Source organism: Oculina patagonica, chromosome 10 (genome assembly GCF_052425735.1).
Source record: "Oculina patagonica isolate OP01 chromosome 10, crgOcupat, whole genome shotgun sequence".
In the NCBI taxonomy this organism is placed as follows: Eukaryota; Metazoa; Cnidaria; class Anthozoa; order Scleractinia; family Oculinidae; genus Oculina; species Oculina patagonica.
The window spans coordinates 6,802,887-6,822,166 of NC_135767.1; the positions used below are offsets into that span (position 1 = coordinate 6,802,887).

Here is a 19,280-nt window from a genome sequence, read left to right on the forward strand (position 1 = left end):
CGGAAAGTGTGAACTAGAGACCAATCTGCCGTGGCTCAAGCTTTATAGACCTCTAAAAATCATTTTTTTATGCAGATTTGTGACCGCAGAAAGTTTGTTTCAATTACTTTTATTGATAGATAATGAGCTATACATATCAGATAGTGAAAATCAACAGCTATACGAGGCAGCTCATTTGAGGGTTTTGTCGATTTCAAGTTAAGTTAATTTACTTATCTTTTTCTTACTTATTTACATATCGTTTTTGATCATTAGCCCACATGCATATGTATGTTCCTTGGTTAGCTCTTGTGTATGGTGGTGTTGCACTGTTTCCATGTTTCTTAGCCTTCTTTCGCCGGGGGGTGAGGGGGGGGGGGGGGGATGGGGTTCAGACTAGTTGAACATTCACGGATTTTGCAATTCCTGGAAACAGATTAACTGGTTGGACTTGGCTTCTTTTGAGGCCATGATATCCAACGTCGATCTTAAGAAAAGCTTCCAGCTGTGCTACGGTAACTTGCTGTGTAAGCGTTTCCTCTTTTACCTGGACATTGTTTCCAATCACTGCAAAACTGTGTGCATTGCCATCTTGGGACACACACATGCCAGCGGTCCACATTGAATTAGGGATAGCTATGGTAACAAGCAATTTAATTGGTTCTCGATTTGCCTGAATTTTAACGAATGAAACTCCGGTTATAAGATACAAAACTCCATTTAGCGGCGCCCCGGTGCATTGTACTCCAAATCGTCGAATCTTGTCTTCAAAGGCTTTCCACGGACCACGGTTGAAACCTGGATGCTGTGGCACGGCGTTTGTGTATGTGAAAGTGGAAATAGAACTTTCTAACTCAAATGATGCAGTTTTACTTGCAAACAAGTGACCTTTGTCAAATCCTGATCCTTTGTAAATCTCATCGTTGCCTTGATTCTTGATACCTAGTAAGAATTGTGTTATTATTACAGTGTGTTATTATATTTACAATAAAAAAATGGTTCAGTCACTTACTTCAAAGTGACCATCTGTCATTTATTTTAAACATCTGGGTACCAGATAGCCTCCTACGCAGACGTTCTTTTGGCTCATCACGCGTTTCGTCTGCGTAGGAGGCTAGGTACGAGATTAGTTTTACTCTTTTGCATCGTTCGCATACCTTCTTAAACAAAAGAATATATTTAACAATTATTCACCGAAGTGGAGGTGGATAGTGGTGGATATTTACTGAGCCGCGAAGCGGCAAGGTAAATATCCACCACATTCACCGACACTGAGGTAAATAATTGTTTTAGTATATACCACACAGGTTGAATAACTAGCAGACCAAAACATCACTTTCGGTAAGCAAAGCGACGCGCAAAAGCAGTTTGTTTCTCTTTAGCTGCTCGGAGATGAATAGTACTTTGCTAATCACTCCGAGTTAACCAATCAGCGCGCGCGAAAAGCACTATTCACTTGTGTGGTATATACTAATATTACTTATTCAATAGATCTGGGAACTACTAGTACCGAAAGCATTTTTATTTGCCCACTTTGCGTACTATCTCTTCCTGTACGCGCGGAAATATTGCACGCGTTAAACGTTGAAATAATTTACTTTTGAATTATGTTTTCGTCTTATCTTCAGGGAAACGTTGTGAATTTGTGAGCAAAATCGTGGACCATAAGAGCACAATTTGGGAACTTTGAAAAAGCTTTTGGCATAATTCGACAAAACTGGGAGCAGCTGTGCTTAGCGTTATAATTTTTAAAAACCGTTTAACTAATAAGGATTCGACCTTTTTCCATCTTTACAAGTCTGTAATTTTACCCCTTTTGGCTACAAGTCCCATAACCGATTAAAAATAGTCGCATTAGATTGTTTCATGTAGCCTCCAACGGCAAAGAAATTATTTCCATTGGCAAGCTGTAACTAATATAGTGAGCTTGACAGATGTTGGAAGCTATGGCTGGAGGGTATGTAAACCGAATACGAATCACAGACATCAACCAATCAAGTTGACTGCCCCCCCCCCCCACCAACTTAGCCTCATGAACTACAAAACAGCTTAATTATGATTGACGTGATACTTTAAAAATAACGCTGATAGAGGTTGGAAATTTTTAAATGGAGAAAGATTTTGTTTTGTCTTTATGTAAACAAGTTACCAGGGGTTTGGATCCATTTATCTTTTGGTCGTCCTTTCACAAACTTTACTTTTTCTTGTGTCAAAGTGTAGGCTGAATATACCGCAATTCCTCGACCTTCATCGAACATCGTGGCGTAGTAGGTCTGCTGATTCCCTGGTTGACAGATGTACCTCATATTCTGTAAGTTGGCATTGCGTAAACCGACTGGTGGCAGTTCGTTTACAAAGAATTGTTTGTAGCATTGCTGGTCAGGAAAAAGTGAAATATTCTCTGGCAGCAGTGGACCGACTCTCCGGATCCTTGTGACATCTGGGTTGTAGTCTTCTTTAGTGCTGTTCTTAGGGCTGGGTGTTTGACCATTGTTCAAGGCTAGTTGCAATAAAAATGTAAAATAATCGTTTCTGGTTGAATTTTCCTTAACTAAATCAGAAGACAAGAACGTATAAAGCATAAAAACCGAAAAAAGAATGTCAAAAATTGCAATATTATTGTCAACTTCAATTAAAGAAAGGTGGAATATCTGCTGCATAGCTTTATGGCATCTGAAAAGTGGTTTTTAATTAATTCATATGGTTATATATTAACAGGAGAAAAATAAATTCTTTCGCACGCTTTCGGCTAAATGTCTTGAACAGATTCAAAATCTTATTTCGAATATTACTGAAACTTATCTAATTTTAAACACAAGTAAACGCTTGTGAAATTTTCGTCGCTTTCTCAATGGGCTTTTTTAATTCCTTTCTTTTCCAGGGCAGGTTTTCTACTGGTAGAATCTACCGAAGGTCTAAAGGTGGAATACAAGGAGGAAGTTTTTCTCTTACTATTCTTATCTTTAATCTGAAGTCTTTCAGCCCTGCAATGTACGCCCGGGGGGGGGGGGGGGGTACTCCCATAAATTTCAGATAGGGGTGTGCCGCCCAAGGTTCTTAAACCCTGACCCTATTTAAGGATAAAGAAAGCGGAAATTGATACCCTTTTTAAGGCCCAAAACCAAAAAATGACACCCTATTCAAGGGGCGGAGAAGCTTTCCGTGACGACCCAAATAACGGCTAACCGCGCACGGTAAGACACAAATCTTTATAAAATCGCTTTACTAATACCTGAACAGAAAATCAGTTTTAAGACACATTTTTTTCGTTTAGCTGGGCGTTTATTTTAGCTAATAGAATATAGGTACCCTATCTAAGGATCACACCGGGAACACATTGCCAAAAGGAGCAAAAATGATACCCTATTTAAGGACCGAGAACCTCAAAAACCATACCCTATCGGGCGGCACATACCTATATAGGCCACATATGGGAGTACCCCCCCCCCCGGGAATGTACGTAATCAGTGTAATAATAAGAAGAAAGAACATAATTTTTACGTCGAATTCTTCCCTCCCAAATTTGAGTTAGAGATACAAGCTGCATTGCACGCAATTTTAGTAGGAACACCTCCGTAAAACCGTAACACACCTCGTAACTCGTTGTTAATAATATATCTAAGAAACGCTTTTCAGTAAGAATTTCACCGATAGGATATTATCACGCGGCAAGATGATATATACCCTGATTATAAAGGATTTATTAAAAACTAAAATTAAAAACTTGGAATGGCTTACAGGCCGTGGTATCTGAGCTCATATCATGCACGGACGACAAATATGGTAGCTGTACGCCTCAGCGAGAACAGCCAGGGATATTTATTGTCGCAATTCTTTGGGTGTTTTTAATAAAACAATTATTCCACTCGCGCTTGTTGGATATGGGATAGTTATAGCCAACTCGGTGCTACGCGCCTCGTTGGCTATTTACTTAACAACCATTTCATGAGCGCGCTTTGGATATGAGATGGTAGAGAAAAAGATTTTTTTATTTTTTTATTTCGTTCATTAGCATTTCAACAAACGCGAGTGGAATAATTTTTTTTATCAAAACGCCTAAAGAATTGCAACTCCCCAGCTGTTGTCGTTAACGCGTATCGGCTACCATATTTGTAGTTAACGGTACGGCACATTTAGACGTCATTCTAACGTGCAAGTTCCACTGAGGTTTCTCATGCGTGACAGCGTACACGAAGTATTTTGTAGTATTCTTCTCTGGGTAATAGTAATCGATAATCACTCGTTATTCCCTCGCAACCCGAAGTAAACAACCGATGACAATGTATAACAGAATAGACCATATTCGTATTCTCGGTATTGGACTGGAACTAGCGTGCAGTGGAGGCTAATGCGGGTAATCTTTTCAAATTAATGCAAATGACATTTCGAGACATAAAGCTCTTTTTGATGATATTCCCCCGTATCAGCCTCCATTGCAAGCTAGTTTCAATCCAATACCAAGAATACGATTATGGTCACCGTCTATTTACCTTTTGCAGGAAAAAAATGCTTAGGAATTTCGCCGGATGACTAGATTGCCCAATTACGCCGTAGGATGACATAACCTTGAATTTTAATCTACCTCATTCCTTGGAAATTTCAAATATTTTTCTGATGCGTAATTCACTGGAGCAGAAAATAGCAATGTTTGGGAGGTTCTTAAACAACGTGAGCGGAAATTGAGAATAAGAATGAATTAATTGGAAATACCGTACCTTCTATAGAAGAGAGCCATTACATTCAGATCCTGGTTAAAAGTCATTTGTTTAAAAAGAAATTGTGCGATCTTAGAAAGAATGATGAGATCGAGACGCAATCATTTGTCATGAGTTTTGAAATAAGAACATTTATTGGGTTGACCTCTTGGTACCAGTTGTCAGATAAACCCAGTCAAACCGTTCTTTAATATGAAATTCTCTAGATCGAATTAAGTTAAGAAATAACAATTTGTCATTTTTCAGTGGTCAGTTCTTCAGTTGACAGGAAAAAGTTTGACCGTTTAGTAGAAGGTACTTAAATTGTCAGTAAAAGTTTGTCCGTTGCTGACTGGCAAATTGCAAAAAATAAAATGACTACTTGAAAGAAATTGAATAAAACGTGTAAAATGGTTTGCCTTTACTGCTTCGGTAAAGTTTGATAGAGTTTTTTTCCATTTCAATTCAGGATTTTAACAGGTGCTGTCTACAAAAGATGCTTGCATTATTTTACAAGGTATAATCTTTCTCTTACCATTATCACTTTCCACTGACAATTTTTCAGTCACAGCACTTGATGCCATCAGTACAATGATGAGCAGAGAGGAAAAACTCCTCACAACGAACGCTTCCATCTTAGGTGAGAGCAAGAGATATCAACCGCGCAGACAGACACGTCTCTTACACACCGCCAAGACAGAATGGAACAAAGTTACGTTGTTGAAAATTTACTGAGGAGAAACAGTCTTTCCAAGAATTTTCCCGATTGAATAGTCCATCCAATCGTGTGGTAGGGTGATATATCATCTAACAATTGATATGACGCTGAACCTAAGAACCTCATTTCTAAGAAATTCAAAATATTTTTGCTAATAGGGTGGGCGTGGATGGGGTGGTACCGATGTCATTAGAAGCACTTTGGAAGTTTAGACCTGTAACAGTTTTCAGACAATATTTCTGAGTTACTTAACAACGACTATAAATTTCCTTTTTCACTTTTATTCAGAAAACCAAGAGATTTGATAAGAGCTATATTCGACACCTTTATTGGAACTATCAGAATTATGATTGCGATTTAAGGCAAATGAGAAAAAACTAGGTTAACTGACCACTTTATTGACATTAAAGGAACAAAGCAACCACCAAGCCCACATTATAGGCCTCCTAATTAACAGCAGGTTAAATTATATTGGATTCAGGGAACACAGAAGTCCTTTAAGCTATTCAGAGATTTTAAGGGAAAGTGAAATTTCTAAGGAGCTTTGGAGAATGTGTATTTTCTTTCGGGTTTCTATCTGCAATATGTTCCTGATAACTCCAAAAGGAAAACGATCTCATTCCTTTTTTTTAGTTTAACTGAGTCGAATCTAAGAAACCAAATGCATATTATTTGATAGCAAAAGTGAAAGAAAATAAAGGTAAACAAAGTGACAATTTTTCTAGTGTAATCTAAACGCTATCTGAAACTCCCTGTTCTCTAAAAGCAATATAAGGTAGACCCGGGCAAAGTGAATAGCGAAAATCATATTTTTTTAAACAATAGTTTGTCAGATGTTAGCAAGAATGATGAGATCGAGACTCTTAAAATTTAGGGTCTTTTTTCATATAGTAGAACCCCTATTAAGCGGCCACCCTCGGGGAAATGGCAACTGGCCGCTTAATAGAGGTTGGCCGCTTAATAGGGGTTCGTTAGAAATTAGCATAAGGGTTTTTTAGAAAAGTCACGTTATTTCAATACAAAATAGCGTGAAAAGAAATCATGAAATCACATAAGACGACAATAATCCTGTGTTTGAATGTTTTTTTCAGCCAACACTTTCTTTTTTAGACTCTTGCCTGTCCGACCTTGTTGAAAAGAAAGCCAAAACATTTATATTACATTCTTGCTGGCCGCTGTAATAGGGGTTAAAACAATAGAAGAACGCTCATCGGGACGGGAAAAAGGTGGCCGCGGCCGCTTAATAGGGGTGGCCGTTTAAAAGGGGTTTTATTTACAGTATTATATCGACAACAGTTTCGGGACTTTGATAACTGGCCGCTTAATAGGAGGTGGCCGCTTAATGGGTGGCCGCTTAATAGGGGTTCGACTGTATCTACTATATCTTATGTGGAATTCATTAGATCGGAGGCGATGGAGGTTTCAAGGTAAAGAGTTAAGGTCTTTGCTACTGATTTTTCAAATTGAGCAGGTTAAAAAGGAGCCAGGAAAATGAAAATATTTTTAATAATTGGAATTCGCGAGATGGAAAACGATAAACCGTTGTGAAGTCTCTTAAAATTTCAAGACAAGGAGCAATTCTTTATGTTTCAATCAATTTCTTCAGGAAACCGAAGGGAAGGTGGAATCTCTAAGGAGATTCTAAGAAAGTGCCTTTTCTTCAACTTGCTTTTCACGTACATATATCAGTAAAAGATTAAATAAACTCGGACATTGCTTATCAGCCGATAGCAACAAGTTAATTCCATCACGTCTTTGCTTGGTCAACCTATTCGAAATCACAAACGAACACATGCAAGTTGAATGAAAATAAAGACAAACTCAACCGTTTCAAATATTTCAATTTCCCAAGAAAATGAGTAAAATTAACAAGAGAGTTTCTGATTCCCCCCAGCTTGAAACAGATTGCCTACTGATTAACACGGAGTCTAGATACATTGTGGCTCCCAGAAACCTAGAAAATAAGAGGGTTTAATCTTAAAAACGTGACATAACCCGGGTCTATTAAAAGAATTTTGGTTTATGTTGAAATTACGGAAATTTCTATTTGTTAAAATTAAAGAAACAAAGCGCAGACCAGCAAGCACATGTTAACCATCAAATGGAAGCAAGTTAAACTTTGTTCATCTTCGAAAGACCTGTTTTGAATCTTTTAGAATGATAATGAAAAATAACGGACAAAATTTAAGTTAGACATATAAAAATAATCTGTAATAACTATTTCTCCTTATTTTGCAACGAAATAACCTATCTAACGTGAGATCCAAATTTGACAAAGGAGTTTCCGTGATTCTCCATTTCTCTGTTATTTCTCTATGTCGGATTGACGGAAAGTTCACATAGTTAAAATTAAAGAAAACAAAGCACGGACCACAAAGCTCATGCTATAGGCGTGTAAATGTCAAATAAAAGCAGGTTAAACTTTGTTATTAATAGACAAGAGATTTTAAGCTATTAGATTTCATGGTAAGGTGGAATTTCTAAGGAGCCTCTATGAAAGCGTATTTTTCTTTCAATTTTTTCTTCTTCAATATTCAACTTGCTTTATTTGTCCAAATTTTCAGTAAAGGAATATCAGTTCTGTCGCTTCCTTTTTACCGAATGGTGATGAGGTTATGTTATGGGCCGCATTTTCTCACTCGAACACTCACTCACTCACTCACTCACTCACTGGATTCTGATATCAAACCGCAATTAATTCATCATTAAACGAGAAACGTGCTGACAGAAAGGTCCTTTAAAAGCATTCAGCACATGTCAATCAGAAACAAATTATTCTTCAACCTCGTTCCAGGGTCTCTCTCTTTCAGGGAACTAAATTGAATTTCACAAAACAAATCGAAAGAGGATCACTTACACTTATCCTCTGGTGATAAAAGAGAATAGAATTCGCTCAACGAAGCCTCAGAGCATAGGCTATCAATGACCCATTCACGTAAGAAAACATTCAAAGACGCGTTTTAGTGAACACAACATTCATGCACGTTTTTGTTTCGCGTCACATCATCTTCGTGTCACGTCATCCGTTCTTGATCTTTTTGAGTCGTGCAGAAACGCGCATCTCTCTCTCAAATTTTATTCGCTGCTAAAAATAACGCTATACGTGCTGGCAGAAAAGTAAACATATTCACAAAACAAATTTACTTAATGCTAAAAAGGATCAAAGGTTACACTTAAATATTTTTGTGATAAAATACGGAATTCGCGCTATGAACTACATATAGTTACGCTTAAACTGTTATAAAAAATTATTACGCTCGCCTTGTGACGTGTTTTAGTCAACACAACATCCACGGCACGTTTTTGTTTCGCGTCACGTCACCTCGTGTCACGTCATCCGTTTTTTCGACTTTTTGCTTGTTTACAAGCGAAAGTAGGAGAATAACAGTTATGTTAGGGAAAATTTCACATTCTTGTAAACTCTCAAGGGATTTTTTTAATTTCTCAAGGGACTGTTTTAATTTCTCAAGGGATTACTTTCAGCTGTGGGTGATCACTTGCGATCTCGTGGAAAAAACGTGACTTGTCACATTTACAAACGTTATATAACAATTTTAAAAGTGACATGTCAGCTTTCTTATCTCAACGCACGTGTGTCTGAAAGGCGATCTATAAAAAGCGTCGCACAAACAATGGATAGCGTAACTAACGCTAAAACACGAATAAATAATCACTAGCACTTACATCGTTTAAAAAATTACAAACGTCAAAAATAAACCATACCAAAAAAACTCGCTCTTTTCAAAGATATTTTTGAAGTTAAAACAAATGCAAGAGATGGGGGCTTCTTTTAGCTTAGGAGCGGTTAAAAATTAGGCCAAATTTGGTCGCTACAAGCGCCATTCTATTTCGTCATCAGCCTAGGTCGTTAGGGGCGTGACCTCTCGTTGACAGCAATGTTGCATGAATCGGCTTTACAACATGCGATCGTATCGACGCAGTTCGAGTGGAATTTCAGTCAAAGACAGCAAAATTCTTTCGTATTTCATCTTCAAATATAATTCGAAAGCATTCACTGTATATATGGCTTTTGTTTAATCCTTCTTAAGCCCACGAAGAAGCTGTCTTGATGATATCCGACCCTCGCAGAGCCTAGACAAAACGCAGCTTGAGTGTTTCGATTTGTTTACGCCGCAATTATATGCGCAATGTTTTCTCCGACAGTAGTCGGAAATATCCGTATTTTGTTTTCGTGCTTTTTCGTCGCAAAAACAAAGCGTCGAACGCATATTTTGTTGTTTCATTTGCTAATTTCGCTGCCGTAATCGACTGCCTCGAAAGATCCTTGCAATTTTAAAGTATAGAATTGTCATATCTCGGTGAAATTTGCACTGTTTATTTGTGTAATGTTGAGGAATATGTGTATAAATACCCGGCGCGGACGAGCCATTTTTGACAAAATTATATGGCTGCATTTCCTCCGCGAAGATAGGAAATTGTTGAACTAAACTACAAAGCAACTGTAATGATAAGTTCGAAGAACAATGCACAGGATAAACCTTCGACTCATACTTCATGCAAAAAAGTCGGTATCTCGAAGAGACTTTGATTCATCTTTTTGAGTCGAGCAGATACACGAAGTGTTCGGGCGTATCTTTTCTCTCCAATTTTTTCCGCTGCTCAAAAATAACGCTATACGTGCTGACAGAAAAGTAAACATATTCACAAAACAAATTTACTTAATGCTTAAAAGGATCAAAGGTAATACACTAACCGGTAAATATTTTGGTTGTGAAAACTGAATAGCGCTACGACCCCTGCGAGCACGAGCCATCAATGACGCAACTCACGTGGAAAAATAAAGCAAAGTGAGATTGCTTTACTTTATTGGACACTTATTTAGAAAAAATGCGGAGGTCGGCACTTCATTCATCGAATTACCATGAGGTTGCTCGAAGAGCCTTTGATTGAGGAAAAGTGTTTGAAATTTAACTAAAAATGACAACAAACTTAATTAACACAAATAATGCTATAGTAACGTAGAAATCTCGAAACGAAATTTCATGTGACCGTGTTGCGCATATAACTAGTGTAAATGATAATTTAAGTTGTAAATGTGAAATGCGCCAGATGGAAGAAAATTGTCTCCATACGTTTCGGGGTTACTGCCCCTTCTTCAGTGGAAATTTGATGCCAGTTAACAAATAATGCTAGCCGAACGACTATTCAAACAAAATGAACCCTTTAATAAAAACGTAAATTTTACATTTATGATTTTTCGCCGTGTTAAATAGATAAGCCAATTACTTTAATTTTCACTTCATTTCTGGCCTTAGACTTGCACCAAGTCGCCCTCTTAAGGCGAGCGTAGCCAGCCGAAAAGCGTCGCGAAGCGACGCCCGCGAGTGACAAACGTGACATACCTAAATTAAACCACGCGTCGAAGGACTTTAAAAAAGTCCTATTCTGGCCTTTACCCCGTTGAGGAATAGGGTAAGATACGCTAAGCCAATCACACGAGATCTATCTTTTGATAAAATATCGTGATACTTTAGCAATTCATTCTTCAGACATCCAAATATCTGTACGTACGTCTATATAAGGGAAGAGTTATTTTTGGCAATTTAAAACATTCAACGTAAGTAGCTTATAAAAACCGAGTTAACCTGCATCTCTATCTTTATGAACCTCTTTCCAAACCAACAAAAACAACTCAGATTTTATCAGACTTAAAACGCAAAGGCAATAAGCTTAATAAACGGCCGTTACGACCAAGCACATGTTCCAAGGTTATTTTTCTAGCACACAATTGAATCGAACACAATTGTTATTATAACTTTGTCCAAAACTCCACTTCAATGGTACATCTTTCCTTAAGTGAGCTTAGCAGAATGCCTTTAAATTGTAGACATTTTGAAGTAATAATCCACAGAAATCATCATCTCCTTGAAGTGGTTCGATTACACGACGGACTCGAGCTTCGAGCTATAGACATGTCTGACACGGAATTTAAATTAGCTGCGTTGAAAGGTCACGCTTCTGCTCACTTCTTCCGCCAAACGAAACGCCCTTTAAAGGAACAGTACAGCGTATAAATTTTTAGTTCCCCAAGTCAAAAAAGTCATCGAAACGTTTCTTGAAATTTGCCGAAACTATCGAAGCGGCGTTGTCGTATCTATTCCAATTAAGCATCTAACCTCAGCAGTCATGTCCACTTCTTCGTCGTTGCCCACTTCTTAGTCCAGAACTACTCGACAGGCAATTGAGATTTCGATTGTAGAGTTCCTTCTGTACAAGCTTAAAGCTATCAACTAGTGTCTTTTTACAGGAGATAAAAATAAATAGAAAATAAACTTTGTCAGAAGCTCTGTGAGATCCCAACTTTACCTTGAAATTCGATAGTTTAAAATATTTCCCTTATCCATTGTTTTCAGTCGAACAAAGTTTAACCTGCTCCGACGATTTAGTTTTAAGATGTTAAAAATTGCAATTTCCGCTTTATTTCAAAGAGCTGCGTATTTCGCGTTATGATTATGACTTCGAATTCTTGCTGATTTTCAAGAAAAAATGTAACTAGCTTCTTTGTGTACCACACAGAGCCTATTTTGAATGTCTTACTGATGTCTGTAGAACGATAGATGCATATATCTGTAAGTGTCAAATCATAGGATCGTCGTCTTAAACATCAACGATCCCTTTCTTTTTACGTAAGTTCGCTCTTGTAAAACCGATTGATTAAAGAAAAGACACAGAAAATACACTTTCGCATGAGCTCCTCGGGGCTAGCTTGAAATCTAATATCTTTTTGTCTGTTTATTGAGGTTCAATATAGAGTTACCTGCTTCCATTTTTTTCACTTGGTAAGATATCTTTATTGTAGGCTCTAGATTTTCCTGACCCTTTTGCCTTGAAGCAAACATTTATTATTTTTGATTTGAATCAATTCCGTACTAGGAAAAAAGACGAGCAAATTTATTTTTGATTTGTTTTCTGCTTTGCATTTGCCAGGAGTTTGTTGTTCTGTTTAATTCATATGTGCCCGCACGATGAAATGCGTCCCTGCCAAAAAACGGAAACCGGCAAACTTATTTCCAAGGCTGTTCTACTTCCCTCTGTTCGCATATATATTTCCTCTGCAGTGACTGTTGACTTACAGGGGTAGAAGTAGAGGTTGAAGCTGCCGCACAGGGGCGGATCCAGGAATTTCTGAAAGGGGTGGTTGTAGACTATTGTAGCAACTTTTAACGCCAATGGTGTGGAAGGCGAGTTACGGCCCCGTGCCCTGGCACGAGCTCTTAAGGGGGGTCCGAAACCATGCCCCTCCCCCCAAACAATAATGTTTCCGATTTTTCCCTCTAAAACGCCTTTTGCAGCATTCCCGAGACTTCAAAAGAGTTGTGAAGGCATGGTATAAAATCTGGAATTTATCTATGCATGATTGAAAGGGACAGCAGTATCATCAATAGTTATTTGTCGTTTCTCTACATACCTCATTAATCAAACAACGTAGCCTGAAATAGTCTTCTAGGATGGGCTTTTACAAAGGCCTTGCATATCTCGTTTACCTCGAATCTCTCAGGGTAATGCATAGCAATAACAGCGAGATCTGAAAAGCGCTCTTCAGACATCGTTGATCTGGTGCAGGTTTTGATCCGTTTCATGACACTACTGATTGGTAGGGTGCATGCAATGAGCAGAAGACGATGGATGTTTGGAAAAGCATCCTCGTCACACGCGCTAAGTGCTAATAGAAGATTGCTTGGAAGTTACTTCTCTGCTGACTGCCACATCGTTTGCCATCTTCGCAGCTCATTCCCATGGGATTTGGGAAATGGAAGATCATTCTCCCAGAACAGCATGCCTTCTGTTGCTTCAGATAGCTCCAGGGTGTTTTTAACTATGATTGAGGGTACTAGATAAATCAAGTGAAGGGCGTGGCGATCCTCGTCAGAAAATCGGTCTTGCATTTCATTTATCAGGGAATCAAGTAGGGGAAGAGCCACAGATTTTTTGTAATGATCAATTGGACTAGAACTGGGAATGTTTGAGCGATTCCTCTGTCCTCTGTATGCTTGTCTTTCTGGGAATAGCTTCAACGATTTCCAGTTTCTCAGCAAGGTCTAATATTTCTTTGCACGAAACTTGAAAGTCGATATCAATGTTGTTTCTAGCAGACTTGATGTTTCCAATTACTTCGTCAACCATCATGTAAGCTTCAAAAATATCTTGATCCCGTTTCTGCAGCTTTGATGCAAGAGCTTTGACTTCATCAAGAATATTCTTGGTTGTAATGAAAATTTTTTTAAAAAAACAATTTTTATTCTACTATTTTTAGGAAGAATCAAACAAAATAACAAAAAAATGCTGCTCAAAGGGGGGTTGCAACCCCCTCAACCCCTCCCCTGGATCCGCCTCTGCCGCAGCTGCGCCATATTTCTAAACATGCAAGCTTGCTGCGCAAAATGTTCAAAGAAGGGATTGGGCAAGAACCGGATTGAGCAGCCAATCAAGAAAAAGGAACTTTCTCACTTGACTAGCCTGTGTAGCAGCCGTAAAAAGGGGGATGGGGTAGAAGGAGGGTTGAAAGAATTCGAGGAGTCTACTCAAGCTATCACTTTACCAGATTTCGCCTTCGGCTTTGTCCACAAGAGATCTGGGAACGAGATTAGGTTGAAACTTTGGATCCGTAGTAAGAACGTTAGATGCGTCGATGAAACTTTGGACCCGTAGTTAAGACTTTGGATTTGCAGTACAAACTTTGGAATCGAAGTACAGTACAACCCCGATATAACGATCCTCGATATAACGATATCCCCAGTATAACGATGAATATGCTATGTCCCGGCAAAAGTTACAGTAAAATGTATCGGACAGAACCCCGATATAACGATCTTCGATATAACGATATTCCCGATATAACGATGAGAATTTTGCGGACCGAACGTAAAATCTCCCCCGATATAACGATATTACAGTATCAGTACACAGTCACAACTACAATAACATTACAGCAATCGGGTACAGTAAGCTGTAACCCCGGGGCTGTAACGTTTCTGTCAACAGCTTTCAGTTGTCGTTAAATAGCTCTCTCAATTTTAGTATGTTTGACTCCTTCTTGTGACCAAATGTACCTGTAACTTTTATGGAAATCTGCGCACCATGTTATTATAATAAGTAAAGATGATAACAGTCGTAACTTGAAATGTTTAAGTTTAGTTTTGTTTTCCTTTTACGATTCAAACCACAAAACTTTGTCGTGTAACCTTGAAAACTTCTAATGCTTTGCAAATTGTTTAAGGACATTGCTGTGTCATTGCTACGTGCTTAAAACGCTAAATTTGTGAATTATTTGATACTCATTCACTGAAATTAATTAAAGTGCCTATGAAGCAAAATTTTTTTCTACATTATCAAAAAGTTTACTTTTTTAAATATACAATTCCAAAGTTTAAGAATCATACAATACAAATTGTTCGTTTTACAAGTGCCGAAAGTAAAAAAAGTACATTTTAATTTTACCCCGATTTAACGATATTTTCGGTTATTTTACGGCCATATCGTTACATCGGGAGTCTCTCGTTAAAGCTTTCCAACAAAATAATTTGTAAAGGGATATATACACAAAGGGTATAACATTGAAAGGAGGGAGGGGGCAACCTAACTTGATCAGCTGTAAGCACTGACAAGTAACACAATCAAAGTTTTGGTACTGATATAAGTGAAATACTGCCTGTTAAGGTGAGCATTGAATTAACACCTTTCTTTTTATTGTAATCATTAAATTGGTCAAAGGCTGCTTCCTACTGGTAGCCAAAAGATTATTTTTTGACAATTTCAGATGACAGATTTCACAACTTTTTTTTACTTCGGATATTATTATTAGTTATGTATCTGATTATGACAATCAATGGCTATGCAAGGTAGCTTAACGTTTTGCTAAGTGTTGCCGATTCCATTTTTTCAGCAAATTTACTTATCGTTAACGTTTTTCATTTTCATTCGTTAATTTATTCAGTCGCATTTATTTTATTTTATTATTGATGTATATATGTTTTTTCGTAAGATACTTGGTATATATGGTGGTGATTTATCCTTTTATTTGTTCTTTAGCCTCCTTACTGAGCCTGTGGAAGGTTTACGTCATTATTGACATTCGAGCAAGCTGGATTTCCTGGAAACAGACGGACGTCGGGTTCGCCAATATGACGGTGGTTAACGTCGGCTCCAAGAAAATCCTGCAGCTGCGCTACAGTTACTTGTTGAGTACGCGAGTCTACATCCTGGACATTGTTTCCAATCACTGCAAAACTCCTTGCATCGCCATCTGGGCGTACGCAACAACCAGCAGTCCACAGTGAATTAGGAATAGCTATTTTGACGAATGGATCTGTTGGATGATGAAGCCTGTTGACGGGTACGTTAACGTTTGGCTGTGGAGGGTTGTTCTCTTGCTGTTGAATTCTGGCCAAAGAAGTGCCGGTTAAAAGAAACAAAGTTCCAGCTGGCTGTCCTTGGTGTAGTCGTTTGCATGTTTCTCTAGCATATCGACGTATTCTACTTTCAAACTTGTACCACATGCCAGTGTTAAAAGCTGGCCGCTGCGGGACGCCGTTTGTGTATGTGTACGTGGAATCCCAGCGCTCCTGAGAACTCGAAAGAGTCTCTGCTGGGACTAAGTGACCTCTATGATATCGTTGATTCCGGTATATCGCTTTGCTTCCTTGATTGATGATACCTGTCAAAAATTTTAAACCTTCTGCTCATCACTTTCAAAATTATTAATGCTTTATTTCATGAAAGAGAGCTAAAAGCAAATGGTTGCATTTAATTTTGATAAAAAACAAATTGATGTCTGGAAAAAAGTTTATATAAGAGGCATAATTTTAAAACATATGCACAAGCAAATTGTTTTAGGTTACCACAAGTCTAATGTTCATTGTCTTTTTTGTTAAGGTCATATCGAACGTACTACCCCACGGCAGTCTTGTAACTTTTTGTTATGTAATATGTTTTTTTTTTTATGTGTTAAAGATCCAGTAATACAGGCAACGTTTTCTTTTAACTTGTCTTGCGACATTGTTGCATTGCAAATTGATTGCGCGTATTACCTCCAGTGTTAGCAGACATCAGTTCAACTTTGTACAGCATGTTGCCGCAACTTGCAATACGGGTGGAAATACCACAACAATACTAAACAACTTGCAATGCAACAATGCTGGGAGAAAAGTTGAAAGAAAATGTTATCCGTATTACAGTGCCTTTAGACGGAGTTTTACTCCCAGTAATGACCGACGAAAAACTCTAAAAACATCAACTCTCATGCAGGTTGAAACCTTTTACAATATGGGGATCTTATATTTGTGAAAAAGTGAATAAGTTACCTGGGGTTGGATACCACTCTTGGCGATATTGTTGTTGAAAAACTGATGTTAACTGTGTCAACACGTAGGCTGAAAACACCGCAATACCATAACCTTCATCGAACATCGTTGCGTAGTAGTGTTCCAGAGGACGCTGATTATTCACTGCTGGTGGTTGACAGATGTATCTTACATTCCGTAAATTACGGTTGCCAGTGCGCAGACCTACTGGTGGTTGTCCGCCTACAAAGTATTGTGTGTAGCATTCCTGGTAAGGATCATTTAAAGCATACACTGAACATCTACGGATCCCTGTGCCATCTTGATCGCAGAGTTCTTTCGTGTTGTTCTTATTGCCGAATGCAAGGCTCTTGTTACCTAGTTGACGAATAAAATGTAAAATAATCATTTTTGCTGAGCCGTTACCATTCCATTTTTATTTATTTAGATCAAACGAATCTTATCACCGTTAAAGGAGAAGTTCACTCCAGAATTGCCATTTATTTTATTTACGCCAATAAAATGTTTACACAAAGATATGTTATTCTCCAAAATTTCAGCGTCCAACGTTCGCTATAACCCTACGAAATCTTTTCCAAAACTCGACAACTGAACGCCGCCATCTTGGAGCTGGTAATGTATGCGTGACGTCAAAGAGCTCAGCCTGAAGTTTGGCGGGAAAATTTTAATAGTCGAAACTCCTTGTTTTTTGTATTTCTTGGAGCTCTGTTTAAGCAAAATGAAGCTGCACAAACAGGCATTTTGACAAACAAAAGCCACTACGAAGAACTGATGAGAAACAATTTTTTCAAGAATTTTGCCGATTGAATAGTTCATCCAATCGTGTGTTAGGGTGATAGATTACCTGACAATATGACAACCTAACCCTTTGAACCTCATTTTTAAGAAATTCAAAATATTTTTGCTTTGAGGGCGTGGATGGGGTGGTACCGATGCCATTAGAAGCACTTTGGAAGTTTACACCTGTAACAGTTTTCAGACAATATTTCCGAGTTACTTAACGACGACCATAAATCTCTAATTTTTTACTTCTATTCAAAAACCGAGAGATAATTAGAGTCGACACCTCTATTGAAACTATCAGAATTATGATTGCGATTTTAGGCAAATGAGAAAAAAATAGGTTATCTGCCCACTTCATTGACATAAACGAAACAAAGAAACGACCAAGCCCACATTATAGGCCTCTTAAATGACAGCAGGTTAAATTATATTGGATTTAGAGAACAGAGAAAACCATTTAAGCTATTAGATTTCAAGGGGAAGTGGAATTTTTTTAGAATGTTCATTTTCTGTCAGATTTCTATCTGCAATATGGTCCTGATAACCCCAAAAGGAAAACGATCTCAAAACTTTTTTTTTGTTTAACTGGGTCGAATATAATGTATATAAAGAAACGTATAATGAATATAAAGAAAATAAAGGTTAAAAAGTAACAATATCTCCAGTACAATCTACGCTATTGGAGACTCCCTGTTCTCTAAGAGCAATATAAGGTCGAATCCCGGCAAAATGTGTGGCGAAAATATCATTTAAACAATAATTTGCCAGATTTTAGCAAGGGTGAAGAAATTGAGACTCAATCATTGTAACCCTTAAAATTTTGAGTCTTTTTTTCAGTTCTAGAATAAATATTAGCGGAGCTCCCAGAGCGTAGCCCCATTCCTTAGAATTTTTGGTAAGCCATCGAGCCGAAAAAAATTGGTTATGACGTCAGCGTACGAGCGAACGTCCGTACAGACTCTCCGGGAGGGGGAGGGGAGTGCCAATGTAATCCTGACCAGAGGGGAGACAATGCATGCCATCCTCTTGTGATGTCAACGGCTGTCCAACGACTTACATTTTGTTATTGGGCATCAATGTTATGGTGAATTGACAGCTGTCAAAACAAGCTTTCCGCTGACCAGTATCACATGACCATATCGCGGGCTCAGATATAGAAGACATCGAGGTCGAATGTTTTTTTGAAGTTGACCGCTGACCAAGTAACTTTTCACCATTGAATCGCGGGCGCAAGTACTTTTCTGTGGTCATTTGCTCTTGAATTACATGAAGCGGAAAGTGAAATTGGGGAAGTGCGCTGGTTGCTGTCGGCTCGGCTAAATGAAATTTATAAGCTTATCAAGCTTATTTTGAACTTGTGGCGAACAGAATTTCACAAAGGAACTTGTGCCCAGTCTGCCCAGTCTGGTTTATACCAGGAGGGAGCGGTAAACTTAGGCCTGGGCTCCAGTGGGCGAATAAGGGCAAAAAAATCCGAGGTGTCTGGCAATCGTGACGTCACGAATCGGCTGGCCCGGGAAGTTTAAACTCAGGTAAACAAATGGTTTCCCCATGAGTGTTTTATGCGGTTATAATCAAACAAATCATAACAAAAATCATGAAAGGATCGTTGATATGCCGAATCTTATATACGAGTAAGCCTTTTAGGTTCAAATTTGGCTAAAACACATAGCCATGAAGTAATTAAAACAAAAAATTTCGTGATCGATCGATAGGGATCGTGATCAAAATGTTACGATGTTGCGCTATTTCAAGGCCGATATCTTTCAAACCCAAAGATATCCA

At 38.2% G+C, this 19,280-nt stretch overlaps 2 protein-coding genes across 2 annotated transcripts; both read right to left on the reverse strand.

Moving 5' to 3' along the window:
* Positions 1 to 347: 347 nt before the first annotated feature.
* LOC144628343 (nuclease-like) lies at positions 348 to 5,422 on the reverse strand. The gene is made up of 3 exons (XM_078486444.1): positions 5,209 to 5,422; positions 2,129 to 2,479; positions 348 to 921 (listed from the first exon to the last, which is right to left on the reverse strand). The coding sequence occupies exons 1-3, from the start codon at positions 5,306 to 5,308 to the stop codon at positions 371 to 373; spliced, it is 1,002 nt and encodes a 333-aa protein (XP_078342570.1). The 5' UTR covers positions 5,309 to 5,422; the 3' UTR covers positions 348 to 370.
* Positions 5,423 to 13,359: 7,937 nt separating this feature from the next.
* On the reverse strand, positions 13,360 to 17,100 carry LOC144667187 (uncharacterized). Its single transcript, XM_078528595.1, has 3 exons — positions 16,713 to 17,100; positions 15,471 to 16,066; positions 13,360 to 13,611 (listed from the first exon to the last, which is right to left on the reverse strand). The coding sequence occupies exons 1-3, from the start codon at positions 17,098 to 17,100 to the stop codon at positions 13,360 to 13,362; spliced, it is 1,236 nt and encodes a 411-aa protein (XP_078384721.1).
* Between the last annotated feature and the right edge of the window lie 2,180 nt (positions 17,101 to 19,280).